Below are 2,217 nucleotides of genomic sequence, written 5' to 3'. Positions count from 1 at the left end.
CTCATATCAATCCCTAAATTAATGTTTTTTATGCCTGAGGAATCACATACTCTTTTATTATTGATATATCTCACTGCTTCCATAAGCACTCAGGTGAATAGATTTTCAATAAATATAATGATTCCCACCTGATTCAGAAGAAAACAACACAGAAGGTAAGGGATTACAAAGTGGTAATTGACACATCCATGAGTATATGGATTTACTCTTCAAATGGAGTAGTCATTTCATAATACATTTTTGTCTGTAGATTCATAATACTTTTTTGTCAGTAGATTATTTCTAACTTTCCATTTCTCCACTTTGCCTGAAATAATGCAACAAAATAACACCGTAACTGAGTTCATACTGTTAGGATTGACCCAAAATCCCATGAGACAGAAAATGGTATTTGTAATCTTCTTCATTTTTTATATGGGAACTGTGGTAGGGAATTTGCTTATTATTGTGACCATCAAGTCCAGCCGGACACTTGGAAGCCCCATGTACTTTTTCCTATTTTATTTGTCCCTTGCTGATTCCTGTTTCTCAACGTCCACAGCCCCCAGACTAATTGTGGATTCACTCTCCGCAAAAAAAATCATAACGTACAATGAGTGCATGACCCAAGTCTTTGCCCTACATTTATTTGGCTGTATGGAGATCTTTGTGCTCATCCTCATGGCCGCTGATCGTTATGTGGCCATCTGTAAGCCCTTACATTACCCAACCATCATGAGACGACAGGTCTGCACCATCCTTATTGTTCTTGCATGGGTAGGGTCTTTTATCCATTCTATAGCCCAGATTATCCTGGCCTTGAGACTGCCTTTCTGTGGACCCAGTTTGATTGATCATTACTGCTGTGATTTGCAACCCTTGCTAAAACTTGCCTGCATGGACACCTATAGGATCAACCTACTGTTGGTGTCCAACAGTGGGGCCATTTGCTCAAGCAGTTTTGTGATTCTGATGATCTCATACATTGTCATCTTGCATTCCTTGAGAAATCACAGTGGAGAAGGGAGGAAAAAAGCTCTCTCAACTTGCACTTCTCACATCATAGTAGTAATCTTATTCTTTGGTCCATGTATATTCATATATACACGTCCCCCAACCACTTTCCCCATGGACAAGATGGTGACTGTATTTTACACTATTGGGACCCCTTTTCTCAACCCAATCATCTACACCCTGAGGAATGCAGAAGTGAAAAATGCCATGAGAAAGCTCTGGCATATCAAAATTACCTCAGAAAGCAAAAGATGAATTGAGGACTTTGGTTGATTACTTAACCTGTACACATATCAAATATGATAGTGTATATCTTGACTTGCTGGATGTACTCTAAAAAAGGCAACTGATTTCCTTACTTTTTTTTCTTTTTTTTTTGTACTTCTGTGCTCAAATGAGTAGCTTCCCTCATAATGCCAGCCTGGTTCTTATTTTCCTGAGAGCTCAACTCTGACACTATGGATTATGAAATACTCCTCACATCTCAGTCTACACTCTGTTTTTGTAAAGAGAAAGATATTTATACAATCACAACTGTTCAAACAACAAAAAGCCAGAAAGCATGGAAAAAAGAAAGGAAGGAAGGAAGGAAGGAAGGAAGGAAGGAAGAAAGGCAGGCAAGAAGGCATGCTGGGAGGCAGGTGGAAAGAACTGTTCTCCATGACTTGTAATTCTCTCTAAAGCACATTTCAATTAAGGAATCCTGCTTTCCCTTGAGAACATTCAGAGCAAAGGAGCTAACTGTGAGTTAAGAAGGTTTTTTTTCATTATGTCATTAGATTATCTTGAAAAAAGTTTCATCCTATGAACCAAAGGCCAAAAGGCCATATATATGAATATATGTAATTTTTCTTATATAATTGCTTTAATATCTCCTTTGACTATTAGGATAACAGAGACGTTATAGGATTTTCTAAATGTAGTATTACAAAGGCCTCATGATATTCAGATAATTTCTATGATTGTTAAATAAGGGCTATAGCAAGAGATTTCTAGAACTCTAAGAGGGAAAGAAGTAAAACTATTTATGCTGTCAAGACTAAATAAGAATTTATATATTTATAAATTTTATATATATATTATATATATAAAATATATATTTATATATAAATATATATTTATACATTTATAAATTTATATATTTATGTCAAGACTAAATAAGAATATATTCCAACCTTAAAGGAAAAATAGTGAATATAATTCCATCTACAATTGGGTTGTATC

The 2,217-nt window shown here is 35.5% G+C and overlaps 1 protein-coding gene across 1 annotated transcript; it reads left to right on the top strand.

Annotated features, from left to right (window-relative positions):
- The first annotated feature begins 315 nt into the window (after positions 1-315).
- LOC125078566 (olfactory receptor 4C11) lies at positions 316-1,248 on the top strand. The gene has a single exon (XM_047691455.1). It carries the CDS (start codon positions 316-318, stop codon positions 1,246-1,248), a length of 933 nt encoding a protein of 310 aa, XP_047547411.1.
- The last annotated feature ends 969 nt before the right edge of the window (positions 1,249-2,217 follow it).

The sequence above is a fragment of the Lutra lutra genome, chromosome 10 (assembly GCF_902655055.1).
Source record: "Lutra lutra chromosome 10, mLutLut1.2, whole genome shotgun sequence".
Classification (NCBI taxonomy): domain Eukaryota; kingdom Metazoa; phylum Chordata; class Mammalia; order Carnivora; family Mustelidae; genus Lutra; species Lutra lutra.
Note: the sequence above shows the minus strand (reverse complement) of the source record. Positions and strands in the feature narration are given on the sequence as shown.

Coding starts and splice junctions, on each gene's coding strand:
- LOC125078566 (XM_047691455.1), top strand. CDS start 316: ATGCAACAAAATAACACCGTAACTGAGTTCATACTGTTAGGATTGACC.